Genomic DNA, 22,305 nt, shown 5'->3' with positions numbered 1-22,305 from the left:
TTATACTATCTGCATCTATTTAAAAGAGGTTAGTCTCTAGAGGAAAAGTCTGTTTTTAAGAAAAAAAAAAAAACCACTCCAAATTATAATGCCTGAAATACAAAGATTTTTCATGGAGCCTGCACTGGGATTTTTCACTGTCAACCTAGTGAATGTCTGCAGAGTCATGGTATTTTTTGAATGAACCCCAGCCTAGTTTTTCTGTTACCAATGTAAATTATTGACCTCTTTTTCCAGATGAAAACTATGAAATAATCTGACTGCAATGAGTGGTGGGGGAGATCGCAGTAATCCAGGAAAAGAACTTTTTTTTTTTCTTTCCACTCAGCCCAGGCACTACAGATCAGAGATGGGGAAGACGAAGAGCTTCCACTCCCCTCTTTAAATCAAGCCAAATGCCTACAGATTGACAGAACAGAAATAAGTTATCTTCCTTGTGACAGATGACAATCAACTTGCTCAACTAATCCCAGCCTAATTTGTTTTGCAGTCAAGTCTGAATGATGAACTATGACTATGTGAGCTAGAATGATATTAAACAGAACGTTTAATAAAGATCAGGTGCTAAATTCCCACAATGTGAAAAGGCTGACGTGATGTTCCCAGTGCCCTGCCATGCCTGTGATGAGTGCACTCAAGAGTGTTTAAAAACCCTGATCTATCATGTCTGTACTAATTAACTACTAGTGAGCTGGAAGAACCGCCCGTGCAATTAGCAGTCCTGTATGGGACATGGGCAATATACAATCTCAGGTATCTGCACAACCAGTTGCACCACTGAGAATCTTTCCAAATATTTAAAATTTTACAGAAATATCCACCTGATTACAGCTTGCTGGGAAAGCTTTAACAAAGTTACAGGAATTTCAACTCGATCTGGATTTCATTGTGGAGATGAAATTCAGGCAAAAGTCACATGAATCATGGTAAATCAAAGCAGCTGCTTCTAAGCACAGCTCCTAACAGAAAAAAAAATAAACAAAAAACCAAATGCAAGCTTCAGGACAAAATCTTCTGGAATAAACCCTGAAGAAAAGAGAAATGGCTGCTTCATTTTAGAACACTGTCTATCCCTTCTGTTAACTGAAATAGTCAAAGCATCACCCTGCATTTCTAAAAGGAAAAGTTCCCCCCACCCAAGAAAATATACTGAAGGTCACGGAAACTTTTGAAATCAAATTCCAGCCTTCCTCAGAAAAGGAAAACTAGCTAATGGGTTTTGAAGTACAGCCTAAGAAATTTAGGTAAACAAATCCCATTAAGTTCAGCAGGACATGCAATTTCATGTCACTGCCTTTGCAAATCCAGATGAATATACAGACAGACATTGTTCAGAACATCTGGGTATATATATAAGGGTTGTTCATTAAATTATTAAAGTGGTTTATTTTTTATACTCCAGAGGGAGGAAACATTCTACCTCTCCCCTATAAATACCCTCTCCCTTCTGGCTCAACATCCCAGACATTGCCAAAAAAGGGAAAGATGGTTCCCTTCCTTTGTCGGTGGTCCATGTTATCTCCTCTTAACTGGTGAGAACACACTGTTTATCTTGCTCTGAAGCTCTGAGACCTTTGTGCAACTCTTCTCTCCAGCACGGGGATTTAACCACTGAGCACTGAAGCAGGATGAAAATGTGCTTGGTATGGCTTTTTTCTGTTGGTTGGATATCTATAAATTACGTAAACTCCAAGGGAAAAGACTCAGATTTCAGTCTTCTGGATTTGACTGTCAGTTGCAGCAGAAGCTGCGAATTCTTGAGATAATATGAAGATCCTCTGGGGGAAGAGATTGTGCCTTACGTCATTCAGCACCAACTTCCTGATAAATCATGGAGCAGATAGCTTATCCAGCTCCCCCTGCCAAGGAGATGCTGCTGGCAATATGAGACAAGGGAGGGATGAAAGCACATGAGAAGATGAATATAAGAGTCTACAGGGGTTGATCAGGATTGCGAAAAAATCAGCCTTGGGGAAAAACTCTAGTTACCATCAAAAGGGTTTTTAAGTCACCAGTAGGTCAAATGAGAGCCCTGGACCCAGATTTCTCCAGTCTTTAGTAGATTTGCCTTATACTTTCCCAGGTGGACTTGCAACTGTATTTCTAGGCAGCTAGCACACTTAAAAGATCAGGGAGATTCAAAGCAGTTTTATTTTGTCTGAGTTGCTGTGATGAGACTGAAAAAGGTAACCAGAATTGTGGTCACCCGTTCTGTCCCATTTATGCCTCAGAGCTGTGGGTGCCCAGGAGAGCAGGTTATAATCACACCAGATGACGTGTATCCACAGCTACCTTGACATTTTGTTTGTGCTTCCAGTTACAAAAAGTCTGCACGAAACCAAGTTTGACACATTTATCTTTGCCTTTAACAGTAGCTGAGACTGAAGATGGGAGAATACTGTGCAATTGAACTAAGAGGCCATGCTACTCTTTAGTTATGAAGTGAATCTCCTATCAAGAACTTCTGGTGCCTAAGTTATGAAGTTGGTTCTTTAGTCTTTCAAGATAAGTGCACAAAAATAGAGTGTGAATATCTCCTCTTCCCCTGCCCCAGCCCCCCCAGTTTGCAGGGCTCTGCTAATGAAGCACAAAAGGGCCTTCGGCCAGAATGAAGCACCGTGGTGTGAAAGAAGGTAGGACAGCCACGGCATCCAGGCTGCTTGTAAACCTTGGGTTTGTTCCTGCAGTATGGATACAGCAGGAAAATATCTCCACGCTCCCAATATTTCACATGCAGACAAACTTTCATAGATGTGAAAATTCCTGGAAACGATTTTGCGCACAGTGGACTTCTGGGAAAGAGCTGGCCAAGATGCACTGGAAGGAGCTAACCCGACGGCTGAGGGAGGGAGTACGTTAGCACTGGGCACACACTTGCTTTTCAGTACCACTGGTCTCCTTGTGATGTTTAGCTTTTACCTTTCTCCATCAAAGCCCCACAACGCAAGTTAGGTTTCAAGACAGCAGACAAAACAGAGATTTGTTTCTTTCCCTCAAGACAGTGTCTTTCTCGGTGATGCTGGGTATACATCTTAGCAATCCTTTTGAAAATACATAAATTAAGCCTTATCTGGATAAATTCTTGCATGCATACAGATTGACATGAACTTGGGAACGTACTTTGCTTGAACTCTGCACAATATCAATATGTTTCCAATATATTCATCAGTCTATAGAGAGTTTGCTTAAGTAGTTATTTTATGTGACTATTAGGCAAAACAGTCTTTGGTAAACAATCTGTGTGGCCCAGCTAATGGAGTTGACTCTGGTACACTCAACATGTTAACATCAGAAGGATCTGAAACTCGTAACAATTTTGTTTTCTGCCAGGACGAACAATTTCACAGCTTAATATTTTAGAGAAAATACAAAAGATAAAGAATGTTTAAGAAGTAGGCATATTTCCAAACAGAAACAAACAAAACCACAAGCTCGGTCATGATGTGCGAGTTAAGGTTGAGGCATGAGAATATCACACTGGAAATTCCCTGCTGTCACAAATTAATTGTGGTTTCTCAAGTTCAGACTAGTGCCCGAATTAATGCATCCTATTTCCTCTCACTTATTAAAACTTAAATCAAAACAGCATGCACACAACACACAACATGTATATCTTATTAGATATGTCTCAACAATTCAGCCAAGTAGTATTATTTCCTAAAACTATTAAAAAAATGCGGTAGGAACAGTAATACTATTCAGATTTCATATGTGATGCTGATCTATGCTCACACGATTCAACATGTCTCTGTTTCGAGTAAATATTAACAAAATTCACATTTCATTACTTGGTAGAATACTAAAATTCACAGCGCCTGACAGATGTATTTTAGTCTTCAGAGTGTTTTTTTCCACGTTACTAATAAAATCACTGTGTCAGTTCTGACAGGTTGTCTTCAGGAGACAATCTTGTTAAATACGACTTTATAGAAGCAAATAGAGTTAGGGAAGCCAGAGAAGCTGCACTCACATAGAGGTATTTTGTATGTCAGCAGAAGAACTATTTATGACAAATTTTTGTCTGCAGAACATTTCTACATTGGTATAACAAAGATCTTTGTAAGTGTGTGCCAAATCAGCAGTTCCTGGCTAAAAGAACATAAAAGTTAGAAATCCTGCCATAGTATTTCTCGGCCTCTCTGCTTACATGGACCAAAAGTGATGAAACTACTTTTAAACTTTTAAATCTACAGGATATACAGGTAAGGATACATATATGGCCCAGTAAGCTTGCAGAACAGATTTGGGACCAAAATAGAAGAGAATTGACAGGATTTAGAATGAGTAAGCAGAGGAACTTTGACTGGTTCCTGTCTGCATTGAATCACAGCTCCCTCAATTTCCCTTTAATTCACAAGCTCTGGATTCAAAAAAACTTGATACAATTAAAAAAACAAAACCAGAAAAAAAAAAAAAAACCAAAACACCAACACTTTTCCTAAATCTATTTAAATGTTACAAAGAAGAGAGCAAGAGGACAGGGTAGGGTTGTATCAAGAAAGTGTCAGCTCTGTTTTTCCATACGTCATCATGCCCTCTGCATCACGTACTAACAGCTTGCAGAGCATTCCCCACACAGCTCAGGGATACTTGCTGGTACTAGTTCTTGCTAGCATCAGCTCAGGCGAGCCATACCAGCCACCTTTACTTCATCTCAGAACTTCTGTTTTGCTGAGTTCAGTGCTTCTAAAATGCAAAGCAAAATCACCATGCTTAGAAAGTTTTCTCAGTAAAGTTGTTTTCCATGTTTTCCTGACACATTCAGCTCAAAGAAACGAGCACAGAGCTAGACACATCTGAGAACTGTCCATAAGCAATGCATGCAGGAATATGAAGCACCTAAGGAAGCAGTTTTTACCTTTGGGAGTACCCGAAGCTGCTTCAGTGAGCAAAATCAGATTTGCAAAACCTCAATGATCGGAAAGCAACATCTTTTGAGTTTTTAAGCTGGTTGTACACATAGTTTGTGTGATACTACAACAGTTTATGATCTATGTGTACTCTACAACAACTCTTTGAACTACTAAATGATCCCAATCTTTTTTTTTTTTCCTCCCTTCTTCACATGTAAAGCATGCTAACTCCACGTGCAAGAAACCAGCTGCTCAGAGAAGTAAAGGGGACATCGAGTCAGCATTTGGGCACCGCTCTGAGTGGCTCAGGAAGAAGCAAATGACATCAGCAAGTTCCAAAAAGTGTTAGACAAGTTCACAGGCAACAGGTCGACAAGCGAGAACCAAAGGGACTAAACTCTCTGTTGTGCCCAGCAGGTCTGGATGCTGAGGGAGGAGCAGGGACCAGTACCCAGGAGAAGGCTGGGCTTGCAGGCTCTGCTCCAGCAGCATCTCCATTGCCAGTGCTGAAGACAGACCACTGGGCCCCTGCTATGACCCAGCAGATCAAATCTCCTCAAATCTCCACAAAAAATATTCTTTATGGAACACCTACATAAAGGTGCATGCAACCCCCTCAAGAGCTGCCTCCCTGCCCAGGTTAGGTCTGTTTATTCTGGCACCCAGTTCCCAGCACCCACCCAGCTTCTCGACAGGATGTACCTAACAATCCATCTCCTGCTTTCTACTCCTAGCCAAAACTAAACCACTTCAAAATGGGTATCTTAGGTCCTTCAGATTTCAATATGGATTAAAAAAAAGCCCAACAACCCAAGACTTTATCTGATTTGAAGGGGAAAAAAAAATGTTTTATTAGCAAATAGGCAAAAGCATTGCAAGAATGCTCAAAACTGCTTATGTTCCCACAGTGCTTGCAGTCACACACAAAACTTCCCAAATGACCAGATCACTACATGACCAAGAAGTGAACCACTGAGTGCATGAGAAGGAAGTGACTCAGACTGAAATTCATAAAGGACAGCATGAATGGGACAGGATTTCCGCTTACAGATCTTACATGGCAAGGCTCCTTTAAAAAAAAAACACAACACAAAAACCCAACTTCGCTCCCTCCTCTCCCATTCAGTTTTAAAAACAGCTCTCCAGAAAACGTACCGTATGGATTTTAAATCAGAATCCCTACATCATACCTCCAAGTCTTCCGCCTGTACAAGATACCAGCCGTCCTACCACAACAAATGCTTAGAATGGTTGCTAGCTTTTTGAACAATACGCCATTAATTTCCTCTTTTTGCCTTAAAATGGCATATTTCCAGCACCCAGCATAACTAGAAGTCTTTATTTCCAAGTGCACCTCCCAACATAAGGCACAACGCTGTCAATGGAAAATGCCAGAGGAATTGCACTTAAATTGCCAATCTGAAACGGTAATTTCCTTACTAAAAAGAGGTCCTGATCTTATGTTATAGGGCCAGGCTGGGATAAGGGTACATAATAGAAGCACCAACATATTTTTAATGTACCATCATGTTAAACAGAACACAGAGTAGCACGGAGGAGCACGTGCTGGATCCACAATGGAAGAGGTGATTGAACCAAAAGTACTCTGGAGTCATTTACTTACTTAATCTTAGTACTACTGACGATGCTATCACCCCATGTCTTCTACCAGTGCTCAATCAACTCTTTGGAAAACCTCTGGTTCTTTTACTATTGGAAAGAAGCAGTAAGTTACTGACACTTGACAATCTTCCTTGAGCACTTGCTCAAATATCATGGGTGTAATACATGCAATGAGTGTATATTTGGATGGCAAAGTACATTAACTTAAATATCTCATGTTCTGTGATTTACGTCATTCCTTTTCAGGGGGAAAAAAAGTAGAGTTGTCCTTGCATTGTACACAACATTTTCTTCAATATTACGCTTACATTTCGTTGCAATAACCTCAGTGCAGTCACAGCAAAGATTGCTTGGAGGTGCTCAGTAAGGAGGAACTCACCCCTCCAAGAAATTACTACCGAGAAACAAGGGAGAGGATGAGCATTTTCTTAAACACAGGGCTAACAGACCCAAAAAAAGCAATGCCCATCTTCCACTTCCCTGTCACTAACGCCATCATGCAAATCCCATTCCTCTATCGATTAAAACTCCAACTGCCTTTCCAAGGGTGAGATGCTGCCTGCCCCCGGCCACCTCCTCGCCACGCTCCCAGTGCCCAGGCAGCTTGCAACGCTTTGCTTCCAAAAAGCCCAGTCCCTGAGGAAGGGAATTACTATGTCACGCTGCAGTACGATGTACTTCTCTGAGGCAAGCAGGATTTAGGCTGGGGAAGTGTCAGCTCCAGCTGCGTACAGGGCCCCTGAAGCCCCGCTCCCTGGCAGCCAGCATGACTGACTCGGTGACAGCAGCTTGCCAGGAGCTGGCTCACTGGATTGCTCTGACATCCAAACACCCAAAATAAGCATGCCAGCTACCACTTCACAAACACACCCGCCTCCCCAAACAGATATAAAATAATATGCTATAAAAGACATTACAATCTCCTTTAAGAAATTCACACAAATGAACCCACCAGTTCCAGTTCTCCTTCACCTCGCTCTAAGTTTTATTCTAGATTCATACATTCCTCCTTGCCTCTTAAGAGTTTTTTGGTTAAGTGGTTTTCTAAATAAAGACTCTTATTCTCTATGCATTTATAAAAAAAAAATATATATATATATATGTATTTATATATTATATTTATACACACACACACACATACATATACATATTTTATAGCTTTTCCAGGCTATTCTGTAATTTTGGAAGCAGCCATATAGAACCATCAAATTTTTAACTATTAACAGGCTTGAACTGATACACATCTACAAAACGTGTTAAGTTTAGATGGTTTTGCTGCATGTTGCTTCTGACACGCTCTTTTTCTTGGCTATTCTTAACAAACTGTCATCTTAGCAACATGAATCAAAATTATCAGCTGTTCCCAGATTGCTTTTAACTGTTAACCCAATTATGTGTATGATCATGTTAGACAGGTATCAATAAATAAATCCCCAAATAATTCAAGAAGAAAAAGAGAAGGTAAATATAAACCTGAAGATATGATTAGACGCTTATAAATATCAAGTGGGAACTTATTTTAGGGCTCTGTTAGGTGAGAGCCATTACAAAACCCCTCTGACAACTTTTCTGCAGAAATTTGCATATAGGTATACATGTATGAACATAACAATAGATTTTGATGTGAAAAAGCTCACAATTGAGTTCCCAGTAGGTTTTTTTTCTTTTAACTTGAAAAAATTTCTCCTATTCCTGCTTTGGCCACGGACTTTGCCATGGAGCAATCTGACAGTGACTCCTGAGCTGCCTTCTCCGGGAACAGATGCAGAAGCTAATTTTAAAACACCAGCGAATTGGATTTATCAAGAGGGTGGGACAACTGATGCTTATTTGCACGGTCCTCTGTTACGGACTTTTTCATAGTTTGGGTGAAGACTTCATCATTTGCAGTTCCCAGTTTAAAGGCACTCTCTGGCTGATGGACTGGATGCGACATAGCCCTGACTTCAGACCTAGCCCTGACTTCACTGATTTTCTTGGCACTTTAAGAGTGTTCATGATCTTCAGCTGGAGCATTGCAGGCTACTCCAAGAGAGAAAATTAGACACACACCAGGGTTGCAGGAAACCCTTAAACTAAATTATTTTAAATTAAATCTAGATTTTGTTAAAAGCAATCATCCAGGCTGACTCAGTACCCACTGAAACTATAGTCTTAACAGCTAAACTGCATAATTCAGTTTATTCCAGGTCTTTCACACAGGTGCTTCCAAATACCTTATGTATTCTAGCACAGACTACAGTTAAAAAAAAAAAAAAAAGCTTAACATAATTAAGAATATTAAAGGTCATATAAGCTGATTGACAAGAAATAATTAGGAAGTCTAACGCAGAGATTCATTTTCTTGGATTAAAGCATTCCCTGATACAGCTCCTTGCCAGTTCTAAAGACCCTAAAGCACAGCTGCAAATCCTCACTCCTTACCATGCCAGCAGCAGTTTTTTCCCTTTCGGCTATCAATTAAGTTACTTTTCCTGAGTATTTATTTCAGTTATGTCTCACAAGTGAAAAGTACACAGCCAAATAAAGATACACAACATACAGATAATGGAAAACCTATGTTGTATGTAGAAATTCACACAAGAGATTTCAAAGCACACTACATTATAAATATCCTAGACATGCTGGGTATAAGCTTGCTTACTACATAAAAGTTTGTTCAGCCAGCAGTCAACAAAGAGACAGCCAGAGAAGAGAAAGACTGAAATGTATAATGAATTATAACAACTTACTGAGCTACATTTAGGTAGAACCAGCTATGTGCAGAATGGCTTGGTATAAATAAGATTGGACTAGATGAATAACCTAATGTTTTATTGTAACGTTTCCAATTTTTAAGTGATAAGCCTCTGAAAATGCTGAAGAAAATTATTTCAAAAGTATACAGATTTCTGACCACTAATTCCAATGGCTAAGCCTAAGCAATTTCTTCTCAAATTGATTCTGTTTCAGCTAATCATACTTCCACTAAACTTTGACATAAACAAACTTGTTTTTTTCAGCAATCACCTCTAAATTTTCTGATGTTTACTACATTTACCTAGGAGACGCAAAGTAGTGATATCTAGTAGTCAGGTTTTGATTAGAGCTCAATCGTCCTTAAGGATTTTTGTGAAGTGCCAAGATGTCTGTTATGACAAGTAAAATAATACCAAGAACCTGCCCATAAAATGCATTTCTGTTTCCAACAGATAAAAAGAGAATGATGCTGCATCTACCGGGTAGTAGTCATGAAATATGGAGAGGCAACCGGTTCATCTTACAACACAAATATAGTAAAGCTAGCTCAACATTTATATTTAAGTTCACACTGTATTAACACTGTCTTTATGTGTGGGTGGTAGTGTTTTTTGGCATAGTTACTAGATCCATATACAGGCAGTCATAAGCCAGAAAGGTGCAATAAAAAGGAATTAAAAATAAATAAAACTGTCTTTACCATGTGGGTCTTGTTCATTGGACTTTGGGCTGCTTCTTGCTCTGCGCTCTGGTTTCTTTACTGGTGGAGCCCCCCCGCCGCCACCGCCGCCTCCGCTGCTTGCTCCATTGTGGCTCTTTGCATAACCATTATATACAGTTGTGCAGCTGCCTATATGGCTTTTGTAGATGGATGAAGGAGGACTATTCAGTCGGTTTTGGCGATCAATCTGCCTGTCTTTGAGTTTTTTGTGCTGTGGTTTGCTGTACTGATCTTCCCTGGTAATATAGCTGGACATCCCATATAGTGGTATGATTTCTGAAACAAAAGAATTCACCCATGTTAACTCAGAACAACAAAATCACCAATTTTTTTTCAGAAAACCAAATTCCTGACCATCTCCAAATGAAAAGACTAGATTTTTCTGGAGACAGATTTTACCACAAAATGGTGGGGTTTTTTTTTTTCCTTAAGAAATCTTTTCTGCTGGACTGATGATTTTATTGTATTAGGTGTGCTCCTTTGCTGATAGGACTTCATAACTCTGAACGAGTCTGTAAAATACAGCAATTAGCATAATAGTTTTTCCCCTTGTTTTCAGTCTTTGTCTTTTGAGGACAGAGATTTCAAGCAAAAATCCAGGAAGACTGATATTTAGGAAAAAGCCTTCATAAATTCATAGCAATTTAGCAGTTTCTTCCCCAGGGCCTGACTGGACAGAATAAGCTGAGATGCCCTGGCTTCAAGCTGCCATCATTGATTTCATGCAATTTAATTTCCCAGTATAAATAGACTTTACAATGGTGTCAACTGTGCCTGCCTGAGAAGTGCAGCATGAAGTGGAAGCTTTGGGTAAGTAAAACTATCTAAAAAACCCTTGAAAAATATCATGCATTCACTTCAGATACGCTTAATTAAATACAACCCCCACATCCTCCCTCCAACACTGACTCTCTCTAACGTAAGGCAGGTCAGCTTGCAGAAATAAGAATACTTTCTGCTTTTCTCTACAGTTCAATCCTCCTTTTTGCACTCTGAGTCTGAAGCCTGAACAAATTAATGCCCAAAATAACCGTTTTGCTTGTTAGTAAAGTAACAATTGATATATTCTTCATTTCTTTCTACATCAATTCAATAGTTATCATGCAAACTTCTGAATGAAGCAAACAAGCATCCCATCCAGCCATGTGAAGCCCTGTTTGTATACTGTATTATACTCTTCCAAGTTGTTTCAACTAGTCAGATTTTTTTTTTGTTATTTCAGTGCATCTTAGCCTTCATCTCCCTTATCTAGCTACATGACCCTATCTGTATTCTCACAGCAATTAGCTGCCTAAAACCAGCATGCTACAAATAAATACAATTTTTGTTTTAAGTACATCTTAAGTACTTGTTTTAAGTACCATCGTACAGCAAATGGGAAATAGTGGACTAATACTCCTGAGTACAATATTCACCACTTCAACTGTTTCAGTGTTACAGGTATAGTTCATTCCAGTAAAGCAATCAAGGATCTTTTTTATTTTTTAAATTTTATTTTTAAAGTTGAATTGGCTTATTGGTATCTCCAGGCTACAGAAATATTCAACATCTACTTAACTAGCAGTTTTATGTTCACATTGCACATCAATCTGACAACCTGTCCTGTTCCCTTTCCAAGGGGAAAATCCCTCCCCTCTCTCTCTCTGGTTAGCTACACTGTTCTGCTGGTTTCCTGAGCTTCTCACTTCCTCTCCCCCACTTACAATGAAGTGAAATGTCAGCTGTAAAGGTCCACTTCCCACTAGCAAACAAGGTCTGTTGGTCAACAGAAACTTCAAGAGGTAGCATCAATAGACACCTCTCTCCCTCTCTGCCCCTTCCTTCCCACTCCAGCAGAACCTCACTTCTGGTGATATGGCTCACACATATTCTTTAGAAAAGGTCTTAACTCCAGGTAGTTCAGCAGTAATGTAAAACCATGAATCCTGAACCGATTTCCATGTCAAACATCCCAAGTAGCTTTGCCAATTACTTCTTTGGTTAACTCCCTCTTCCAGATTACACAAAGACTTATCTCCAGGGTGGCAGAGACACAACAGTGCATAGTTCAGGCAGAAATATGCCCCTTTCACTTCTTTTCTTGCAATTATTTACTCATGGCCTGATTAGGGTTGCCATGCTACCCTTTGGTATCGGACAATGCTCTTCAGTGACTTACTGCACAGTCTCCACTAGAATAACAAACAGAAAATGCCTGTTATGTCTTGGAAAACCACAGCTGGGGGGCAGAAAGCAAATTATGGTCAACAGGAAGCGGTATCAGTTTTTCCCAGTGGAAATTAGTGCAGCAACCCATGCTCGAACCCAGCCCTCCGTATCCATCCTCATTCCCAAGCCGGGACTGACATATTTAGTCTCTTGGTTTTCTGTACAACGCTGCATCATGACACAGCAAGAGCAACCGGCATGACTCACATCCCTAGTCTGGAGCATGAGATGAGACATTTTTTTCCCCACCGTATTTACAAATTAAGTTAAAATTGGTTTTGTTTCTGCAACCTAGTGTTGCAACATAAGATTACCCTGTGTTGCTGCACGCTGGATGGCTATAACCCCCTGCTTGGATGTTAAAGAAGGAGGCTCTATCCATGCAGACAAAGCCACTCTACAAGTTCTCCAATTCATTTCTACTCTTGGTTTCACCAGCCCTTCAAACACGCTGAACACAGATGTGAAACACCAGTACCTTCCTTCCAGCTCACCTTGTTCTCCATATATTGTTGGGGGAAGATGGTGCTGTGGGAAAAACTGTGGTGGCATGTCCCCAGGTCCAGTGACAGGAGGGTAAAAAGCTGTATGAGAGTTGTGAATAAAATGGGGATGGTGTGTCAGGTATGGAGGTAAGTGATGGGTTGGAGAGATGGCCGAAGGATAGCTAGGAGGGTAACACTCCGGAGACTGAGGGGTAACCACCACCCTCCGAACGCCGGTGTTGTCTTCTATCACCTGGAAGGCAGGGAAACAAACACGTTATGCAGCATCCCAACCAAGCATATTTTTAAACCAGCACTGTTTACAGTTTGTTCTCCTGTTAGAAAACGGTTGGTCCTTAGGTTTATGAATAAACACATTTCTAAAAAGAATACCAGCAGAAGTAATCATAGTGGTGACGTGGCTTTTCTTAGAGACTCAGATCGCTACACTAATCACTGGGAGCCTTACTGCTCCTAGCGATAACTATGTGGGTAAGAGACAAAATAAATAACCTGTATTTAAGGAGTAAAACAATTGAAAAAGGAATGCAAAGCCATCAAAATAAGAGTACTCGTTGGGACCAACCTTACATTCTGCCCATAAAATTTCTACCACTAATTTTGACAGCACTCTGGGTGAGTCCGAAGTTAGTAACGCTTGGAAATTAGCTGGCACTGCTGTAATGGAGAAGCTGCGTGTGTGCAGACATGGGTTCTGCAGGATCCTGTTGTGTTGACACACGTTTTCAACAGAATTACTCTGTTCACAACACGTATCTGCTCAAGACAAATCATAGGGCAGAAGGGTTTTTTCTGCTACAGAGTTGGTCTATACATCCACACAAATCAACTCTGGAATATGCATAACTTGGCCCCAAATGCCACAGCCAGAGCATGTAAAAACAGATGTAGGAAAGTGGAAATGTGCTTAGGCTGAAATAAAGTTCTTCAGCTTATAATTTTTCCAGAGATATATTTCTGGAGAACACTTAACCAGCCAATTTTCAGTCCAGGCTTAGGAGCCAAGCTTTTCTTGAAGCTTATTCAAAAAAACTTCTGCCATTTCTGGAACTTAAAAATACAACTGCTTAAGAACAATTACTATCCCTTTGATTCTGTACGTGATGTACATAAGGTAGAAAAGCATGAAGGAAGAATAATTTAGTTTCATACAACAAACAGGCTGTTAAAAACATAGTTTTTTCTAAACTGACTGATGACACACAGATGGAATAACACATGTGATAAATGTGTTGTATGAGATAAGTGAAGGTGCATCAAGGGCACCTGCCATAAGATGCTGTCACTCTCAGCTGACTGCCACCAACATCTCTGGAATTATCTACCACCCATAGCAGCATCAGCATAAGAGACCTTGCTAGTTCCAGTGACTCTCGTCACATCACAGCCTCTTAGCCTAAACCACAAAGAAAAATTTGTTTATGCTAATATACCCTGAAGTGGAGCGATGGCACAGGCACACGGTTGTTTCTGCTGATTGCTGCAGAGGGACAATCCCTGCCCGAGAGGCAGTGCCACAGCTGTGAGCAGTAATGCTCCAGCAAACATGAGTCCCTGCTGCAAGCATCAGCTGAGCAACTTATCACAGGGTAAAATTTAACCAGTATTAACTGACCCACTTTCTTCCTTAGGCCACAGTGTCCTAAGGTTATATGAATTTGTGCCTCTTACCTACAGGCTACCACCAGACACAGACAATTTCTGTGGATTGCTTGGCCTCCTAAAGAAGAAAATCCTCTATAAAAAGTTAATTCATTCTCTTGTAATTGATATTTTACATTACAAGAAATGCATTGCTTTCGACGCTGTATAACCACAGTAAGAATTGTTTAGCTTAACATATGTAATCCTAACCTCTAAATTTACAACTTCAGCTAACAATTTGTCATCTGCTAGCTTTAAATTATGAAGACTTTACAGACTCCTCAGAAGATGGCTGAACCTCAGAAATTTAGACTATCCCGTCACTGTAACTGCTGTGTTTTCAGGCCTCCCATCTCTGCTACTGGTTCTATTCAAGACCACAGCATCTCTTATTCTGGTGCCAGGTCTCAAATCTGCACTCTGAAGCCTGGAGAAGAGGAAAGTCCTTTTCTATTTAGTACCTGTTGGAAAAACAGAACTACTTCTTTAGGACTGTGCACAGAAATGAAGAATTTAACTCCCAGACTTTGATCATGCTCTAAATTTAATTGAGATAGCAAGCTCCTACATCCTGATGTGAAAAGTTTTCATCATGGCTTTCACTAGTCCAAGCCCCAAAGACAATTACAGTCTTCCAGGCAGGTACAATCTCTTATCTGTGCATCTAGACCAGACTACATGTGTATTTTGTGCTCTAGTGAAAGATGAATATATTAAGGAACAGATTTAGACAGAAAGCTTGTACCCTGTAGCAGCACATAATGTAAACCATATTTAAAATTATTAAGATTCCTCTTCCTGAACTATCTGCTAGAGAGCAGGAAGGAAAGCTCTGAGTCCTGTCAAAAGACCTTTTTGATGAAACTATCCTGCTAGATAGAACTATAAAATATCAGCAGTAGCAAGACAAAAGCCAGAGATGAGGGGATAGGATAGAATAGAATAGATTTTTCAGTTGGAAGGGACCTATAATGATCATCTAGTCCAACTCAAAGGATGAACCAACATTCCAAATGACTTTCGTCAAAAAGCTGAGAGACTAATAGCTTTTATTTATTTCCTCCCAGACCACGAATGCTGACAGCATTCTTGTTACTTCAGGGGCCCATGTTCCAAATGAATGCAGAAACACAGGGGACCTTACAAAAAAACCCACTTTATTTCCCTATCCTACAGGGCATTTTCTCCCTAAATTAGGAATTTTATATATATATAAAACTTTCTGAAGATACACATACAATCTTTAGATAACCTATTCTGTCCTTAAGAGATCATAAAAGTGGTATACCGATGTATCATGCATTATATGCATTAACTATAAAAGCAGTATGGGTTAAGACTGTAGTTATCTCTTGATCTGTAAAAACTTGTAGAAGTGGGTAGACTACAGTAGTGCCATTCTGGGAGACAGCACTTTCAATTCAAAGACAGAGCAAATTAGTTTTGATCCATTAAAGTAAATAACGTAACTTCGAAGAGAGGTTAAACTTTGCTATTTAAAGAAGAAATCTGCCATTCTTTGTAGCTGCTTAAAACCATTTGTCATGAAGATCATAAATTCACCAGGAAACACACTGTCTGCTAAACGGCCTCTACCTCAGTGCCAAGAAGCAATGAAACCCTAATCCCTGTTGAAGTCTCTAGATGTAACTGGAATATTAAAAGTAATTGCTATTACTAATTTTAGCAGTTTATATTTAAAGAAAACAAGTATTTCTGGTCATTCGGCACCGAGAGCTAAACCTTCATAATTTTGTGTTTTTCAAATAGTTACTAGGTAAATTGTCTTTTGCTGTTATTTTTTGAGCTTGCTGGTGTAATTGGCATGCCACCTCAATGACAATATTATTATAGCATAGTTCTGTGTGGTTTTTTCCATATTTTAGGGAGCTTAATTGCTGAGTGAGGTAGGTAGATGATCCTTCAGGACAATCTGGATGAACATTACTCATGCACAATAAAATTGCCACCCCCATGGGTTGCCACATTTTGAGAATATAATTTTAAATATTATTTGTTTTACATTAAACGATATCACTGTAGCAATGAAAATTCATTCCAAATAGAGATAATTCCCATATTCGAAGTACAACACTACTTCATGTTCTCTCATTTTTCTCCACTGAAATTTAATACTACACCCCCAGGAAAAAGGCAAGTTAATTCTGCACAGGTAAACTGTACCTGTATTTTGTGAGTTCCAGTTAAAGGAATACAATCACTCCCTTTCTTTAACATACACGTTTACTGAATGGATATAATATGGTAATATGCAATAAATTTCCACTTTAAAAAAAAAAATCCTATTTCCCTTAGTGTACTAGATTCAGCAAGGACATCTGGAGCATGTCCACTGTGTGGACCACAACCAATACTTTGGGAATTTCATAAACTAATTTGAAACTTCATTCATAAATCAATCTGTACCAGAAAACAGTACAGAATGAGCTCATCCACAAGGAACTTGGATGTCAACATTTTATTTATTCACTTAATTTCTTAAGGATGCCAATCCAAATCCATGCCAGCCCTGGCAAGCTTGCATCACTATCATTGCCATCTATCATGTACAAACATCTGTACCTTGAACCTGGAAAACAGAGAGATGAACATCTGCAATGTTGGCAAGAATGTTGGGGTATTTTAAATCCAAAATGATCCACATCTTCAGGACCAATGGTCATGAACTTAAAGGGATCATCGCTTTATGGCTTGCTCCACACACGTATGAGATCTGTGCAACCTTCCTTGCGTTCAGAGCATTAGGAAGGATCATCCTGTTAAAGGATGACTTGACTGACTGCAGTCTACAAAATACACAGAAAATCTGTCAGCAGCAAGCCATACAAAAACAAAGAGTTTGTGGATAAAAGCTTATGCTAGCCAAACACGGTTTTGGAGGAGAACACCTCTCTTACGGTAGAGGATGTAACCAAGACCAAAACCCTTATTCCCAAGGATGTGATCATTTTCCTACTACTTTTAATGTTATTTAATGACTTTCCTCTTTCTAGAGGTTATGCTTTATTTCTGTGAAATGCTATATGCTTGATGCAGGAATACTGCACTGCAGGGCCATGGCTTGAGTTGCATAGTTCAGACTATCTGACCCCAGTGTTACCTCCTGACAAAAGAACTCTTATCAGCACTATGAATTCTTCATGCTCCAACCAGTAAATTAGTCCTTTAGCCTTAAAATATCTGTGGCAGAGACCACATATTAACAACTCTGTAAATAAAATCAAAAGTGGAGTTTCACGCCAAATTTTCATGTCCAACTACACGAGTAATTCCTCAAGCTCCAGTGGAATTGCTCCAGATTTATTTCAGAGAGAGCAGTCCTCAGCCAATAGCCCCAAGCAGATAAATTCACAATCATGCTTTTTGATATTTCCATTTTTCTAGTTCTCCTCATTAGAACACCCCAAATCCTCCTTCCCTCCTCCCAAACATGCACTGTGAAAATCAGAAACAACTACCCATGAGGACCTCCCCAAATTTAATAGCTTAGCACCTAAATCATAATCTCTGATCTTCAGATTATGCTGACACCAGGGAGTTAGAGCGCTCCGGGAGCCAGGAGAAGGCAGCAGGCCACAGAGCCTGATGGCAAGAAGCCTCTAGTGGACACCCCAGTGGAGGGAGGGGTCCTAGCCTGCCCCCCAGGACAGCAGCTCGGAACTGGAGCAGACGTTAACAGCTCCTGTCTGGCTCCCCACAAGTCGCAGGAGCTGCTCCTTCATTCAGCAGTTGAAGCCAAAATTGTTGACGTTGCATGCATTTAATACAGATTTCTCCACCATGCCAACTTCCACAATTAACTTTTACATTAGCAATATTGTCCACCGAGAGCACGGTAAGGAACTTTTTTATATTTTAATAACCCTTAGCCAACAAAGAATTGCAGACATGAATTCAGATCTGATAGTTCGTATCTGCCAGGGGTGCACAGAGGCTTGCTGAAATGGAAATGCAAAATAACTGCCTGTATTGAACCAATCTTTGCAAACAAAACCATAGCATGAAAGATATGAACTGGTGCTGTGTATTTGCCTTCTATTATTTTCCTGCATTTTTTCCCACCCTGGCTAAGCCTCATCCTTGGGAACATCTCTAAACATCAATAAACCCAGCTTCTAGTCACAACTACTAATATGGTCCCTGAAGTCTAGAAATAGAGTCTAACTATGTTTCCACTGCTTCCAGTGAGGCTGATCTTGCAGGGCACACACAACCTCCTGCCAATTTTTTGCTGATTGTTTCAGAAGAGATAACGAAGCATCATTTTAAACCAGGGTTGAAATCACTAGATAGCTAATGTCATATTTAAGGCCAATACTCACAGCTCCAAGAGGCTTGGCATAACAAAATGGAAATAAGATTTCATGCTTTTTTTTTTTTTTTTTTAATAGGTACCATCACTCCTTCACAGGGGTATCTGCTTTCTGCCTGACTCTTAGATGTACACTTCAGGGACAAATCAAACCAAAAATCAAACATATTTTGATTCCTATCTCAGAGTACATTAATTTGCTTTATGGCCTTTCCGTTGCCATTCTAAATTTGTGTCCTCATTGTTTATTACAGAGTTTTTAACTCTGAGGCAATAGAGAAAAGCAAGAGCAAATAAGGGACATTTATTACAATAAGAACTAATTTGGTTACTACACTTTCAGCTACTATTTAATATGAAGCAGTCTGAAAGGCAAGAGGCTTGCTCGCCACACAGCAGAACACAGATACTGCTGCCGACAAGCATTGAGTACAGAGTTTTATCCTAAAATTTTAAAACATACTTTCAGTTCCTTGGAAATATTGTCTTCAGAAGAGGGTTTTGGGTAAGGGTTTTTTGTTAAGAAACTACTTAAAGGCTTCTTTAGTGGAATTATTATGGTGCCCCACAAAAAAGCATTAAGGAGGAACTGGGTTCAGACAGAGATACAACTAGGTGGTTTTCACCGCTCTGGTTTGGAAAGCATTCCAACTATACCTAACCATTTATTCCAGTACAGGGGTTGAGAGGTATAAATATTTTAATAATAAAAAAGGTGTTAAACTTATCTCAAAGGAAACTTAAGTCTTAAAAAAATTCCTCTGCATGATATGGGCCAGTTTATTACATTAGCTGAGCGCATGAGGAGTATTAAAGAGCACTGCAAAAGCGCTCTCTTTCTCAAAGTGTACCCCAACCACCACCTTGGGATGCTTGAGGAGCAGGAGGAAGCGGGCACACCCTGCCGTGCTGCGTGCCCTCTCTCCTAGGTTGGCCAACAATGCCGCCTGTACTCGAGGCGTGTTTTCACTCTGTTCATAAGTTAAAATACCACAGAGCGATTGCAGTATTTTGTGGGATTTAAGTATGACGCCATCCACAATTTTTCAGAATTACACAACCTCACATGTTTCCTGGGGACGAGAATGGATTCCAGGACATCATCTATTTTCTGCTTAACAAGATGCCAAAATATATGTATCAAAAGTTCTTAAGCTATTCTTCAAGTATATCTGTATACTTCTAATGAAGCTTTCAGTGCAATCCAGATCGCAGTGAAAGAGGTGAAATTATTGGATTTATTGTATTGGTCACAGCTATTCTGCCTTACATCAGCCTTTTTTTTTTTTAATTTTTCTTTTTTTTTTTTTTCCTTACTTTAGGAAGCTGAAAAGCTTTTTGGGTCGGTGTTGTTTTTTTTTTCCCCCCCATAAATAGATAATTAAATCACATTTATTATTGAAAACAAACCAAAATGCCCAGTTCTTGATATGCTGCAGGATTTCTGCTGGGAAGATACTGAGGACCAACAGCATATTTTACAGCTACAGTGGCTCCTTCTCTCACTTCCACTGGTCTCCTACCCTTTCTGACTGCCATCCTAGAACTTAAAGCATCACTTAACAACATGGACCTCTCTCCCTGCACATACAGACTAAATCTGTATGCATTGCTTTTGCTAACGTTAAAAAAACCTCGGTACACATACAAGGGTGTGAAGGTGCACACGCATGATCACTTGCACAAACATGTGTACGTGCTGCCAGTAAAGAGGACTATGACAATATGTATTACCATTTTCACAATTATTTCTAAATTCAACTTCAACCAAGTAGACTTCTCCATATAGATGTTATTACTTTTATATACATTTTAATTCAAGAAGCATACCTGTGAGATATAACCGGGAGGCACATGAATAGGGGGAATGGATCCATTGGGTGACATCATGGGAACCTCTGCTGGACCTAACAGAAAGAGAGAAGTAAGATATTAGGTTCTACAGTTGAAAGAAATGCACAATTGCTCAGACAAGGCTAAAAATAGCTTTATTTTTTAAGCCTGCAATAACAAAATGAGCAGCTCCACTAATATCTGGTATATGGAAAATGCCTTCTGCCATCATTCTGAGAATAAGATCATTGTTCAATGACTTTACCATATAGTCCGCTGAAATAATATTTTCATCATAAAACAGTTAAAACATAGACTTTATATTACCCACTGATCAACTTATACAGCATTAAGCAGTAACACAATATGTCCTTTAGCAGCCCACAATTCCTATATTGAAATCTGGTTAAGTTATTCTTGTCAAAGTCATAGGAGCCGAGAACAAAGCAGAAACTGTGCAGCCTGGAATTAGGCAGCTCCCAAGGAAAGCGTCCAATTGTAGAAGAAAAAAAAAAAAAAAAAAAAAAAAAAAAAAAAAAAATCACATATGTGAAAAACTATCTATCTATTTAAGAATGCACAAAGACCAAATTCATTATTTCAGCTATTCAGACTAACCTTGGAATGTAGTTATACAAGCAAGAAGCTTATGGTTTCCACTCCAAAATCCAGCCCTGAACATGCAAGTTCCATTCCGAGGCACTAAGTACAAGTATAACAAAGCAAGTGCCATAACCATTTGACTTTTGCAAACACAGCCTCACAGCTAAAAGAAAGTGTCTAAATAAAATGGAAATAGTTCACCCAACTGCTCTTTGATTCTACCAAATCGGGAACATCACACATAGCAGACAGTAAAATGAACCCCCTGAACATCAGACAGATGTTTGCAATGACTGTTCACTACCTTGAAAAAGAAAAATTTCTTTCATTACTTCCTTATTATGAATTAAAATGTTTACGCTAACCTGTTCGTTAGTCCATTTGCCATGGGCTAAGGAAATAGTCATGGTCAAACTCTTGAGCTCAGAGAGAACTCTTCTCCTTGTTACTACACACTGAACTGCTAGCTTTGGCTAACAATGCAAACGATAACTTCATAACCTTCTCTGATGGAGAAACCATCTAACATCTCCAAACCAAATCACGTTCTAGGTAAGGAAGCTGAATACTAAAACGTACAGAGGATCTCAGGCACAGACGGGACGCAATGGACTCTAGGAGTGACTGCTCCTAAAGTTTACACAAATCTAATGAAATCCCCAACAACTAAGTTAACCATAGTCTGTTATTTGGTATCAGAAAAATGAGTCCACATTAAATCAGTAAAAAGTCATTCCCTATTCATCTAAATTTTTACACTCTTTAGGCTGCTTATACAATATGCAGGAATTCCCAACCTCTCAAAATCCAAGTTACTACTATCTTCTCTGATCCGAGTTACTACTATCTTCTCTGATCTTAGTTTAACTGTTTTCTCTATCCAGTTATTTATAGTCTAATCAGCACATATGGTTTTTACTTGTCACATCAAGATTTGAAATATGGTAATTTATCATCAAGTATATTAGGCACACAGAAACTGTGAAGTTTAATTTAAAGAACTCATTTTAGGTGTGTGGTTCTGCTGCTCTTCATACTTCCCTATACGTAACTAAGGAGGGAACTTTACGTATACTACAGCTCCAATAAGAAAAGTCATTATTGCCTCTCCTTATTCAGCTCATATGGGTTCCCTCCCTTACCTTACTCTACAGCCTTTTCAACATCATTTGTCTCCCCAGATATTCAAGAACTTTAGTGTGAATGCAAAAACAATTCAGCATGAGCAGTAAGCAATTATGG

The 22,305-nt window shown here is 39.4% G+C and overlaps 1 protein-coding gene across 1 annotated transcript in view; it reads right to left on the bottom strand.

Annotated features, from left to right (window-relative positions):
- FNDC3B (fibronectin type III domain containing 3B) overlaps positions 1 to 22,305 on the bottom strand; it is a 169,306-nt gene that overhangs the window by 86,322 nt on the left and 60,679 nt on the right. Inside the window, exons 3-5 of the mRNA XM_026855141.1 lie at positions 20,458 to 20,534; positions 12,639 to 12,882; positions 9,916 to 10,212 (exon numbers count right to left, since the gene is read on the bottom strand). Coding sequence (XP_026710942.1) covers positions 9,916 to 10,212; positions 12,639 to 12,882; positions 20,458 to 20,534 — 618 coding nt within the window. The remainder of the gene's footprint in view (positions 1 to 9,915; positions 10,213 to 12,638; positions 12,883 to 20,457; positions 20,535 to 22,305) is intronic.

Source organism: Athene cunicularia (genome assembly GCF_003259725.1).
Source record: "Athene cunicularia isolate RWA chromosome 9 unlocalized genomic scaffold, athCun1 chr9_part1, whole genome shotgun sequence".
In the NCBI taxonomy this organism is placed as follows: Eukaryota; Metazoa; Chordata; class Aves; order Strigiformes; family Strigidae; genus Athene; species Athene cunicularia.
Note: the sequence above shows the minus strand (reverse complement) of the source record. Positions and strands in the feature narration are given on the sequence as shown.